This window comes from Helianthus annuus, chromosome 4, assembly GCF_002127325.2.
Source record: "Helianthus annuus cultivar XRQ/B chromosome 4, HanXRQr2.0-SUNRISE, whole genome shotgun sequence".
Taxonomy (NCBI): Eukaryota; Viridiplantae; Streptophyta; class Magnoliopsida; order Asterales; family Asteraceae; genus Helianthus; species Helianthus annuus.
The window spans coordinates 198,891,831-198,892,971 of NC_035436.2; the positions used below are offsets into that span (position 1 = coordinate 198,891,831).

Below are 1,141 nucleotides of genomic sequence, written 5' to 3' on the forward strand. Positions count from 1 at the left end.
TTTACATGTGAACCCTATATGTCAGAGTTGATTGACCTTGAAAATTGAATTTAACCTAATACAGGTTGTATAAACCTATAGGACTCATATTAGTGGTATCATATTAATTTGGAAAAGTGTGCCTGAAATATATCAGTTAATTATAACCCTCTAAACATCAGTACATCACATACAAACAATATCGGTTGCATCGTATAAATTTACAAATTTTATTATTTATTATCCAGCATTTCACCACCTATATATAAACCACTTGTTCCATCCCCTCTCCAACTTCTTCTCTCTCTAGAACCCAAACCTCTTCAACCTTCTCTCTCATGGCTACTCCAACCCACTACCGCGGCGTTCGCAAGAGGCCATGGGGCCGTTACGCAGCGGAGATTCGCGACCCATGGAAGAAAACCCGTGTATGGTTAGGCACCTTTGACACCCCTGAAGAAGCTGCACTCGCCTACGACGGCGCCGCACGCTCTCTCCGTGGTCCCAAAGCCAAAACCAACTTCCCATCTCCGCCACCGTCTCCGCCGTCGTTGTCACTTGACCTCAACCATGTTCCGTCCCATCTCCACCAACAACGCCACCACCATATCAGATGGGTTGCTGCTCCACCAACAAGACAGGTGTTTGTTCATCATCATCATCATGGTGGCATTGTGGTGGATAATGGTGGTGCGTCCGGTGGGGTAGCGGTGGAGGACGGTGGTGGGAATACGGTGGGGTTTTTTGGGATTGTGAGACGTGGGTTGGGTATAGATTTGAATGAGCCTCCACCCATTTGGCTGTAGAGGAATGTAGGTTTTTTCAACCTTTTTTTTTTTTATTAATATTCTCGGTACGACACCGTTTAGTGACTTCTTTTTCTCATGTTTGGTTTTTCTAAGGTGTGTGACTTATGACATATCAAGATCTTTGTTAATATGAAATTTGATTGGTGTTTAAGCAATATCTTGTTTTTTGGATTTAATGTTTATTTATACTTTTATTATATGCTTTATGTTTCAGATCAGATATTGTTGTACTAAAAGTCAACAAAACTAGTGTGTTGACCGAGATCCGCCAATTGGATGTATGTATTAATGTTGTTGCTTTGTGGTACATGTGATCGTAGCAGGCTAGAAATTTTATCTCTACTTCGTATTAT

The 1,141-nt window shown here is 41.6% G+C and overlaps 1 protein-coding gene across 1 annotated transcript; it reads left to right on the forward strand.

Moving 5' to 3' along the window:
- Positions 1–262: 262 nt before the first annotated feature.
- On the forward strand, positions 263–936 carry LOC110935255 (ethylene-responsive transcription factor 12). The gene has a single exon (XM_022177727.2). It carries the CDS (start codon positions 318–320, stop codon positions 783–785), a length of 468 nt encoding a protein of 155 aa, XP_022033419.1. The 5' UTR covers positions 263–317; the 3' UTR covers positions 786–936.
- Positions 937–1,141: the final 205 nt, after the last annotated feature.

Excerpts from the sequence above, each read along its gene's own strand:
- LOC110935255 (XM_022177727.2), top strand. The coding sequence starts at position 318 with ATGGCTACTCCAACCCACTACCGCGGCGTTCGCAAGAGGCCATGGGGC.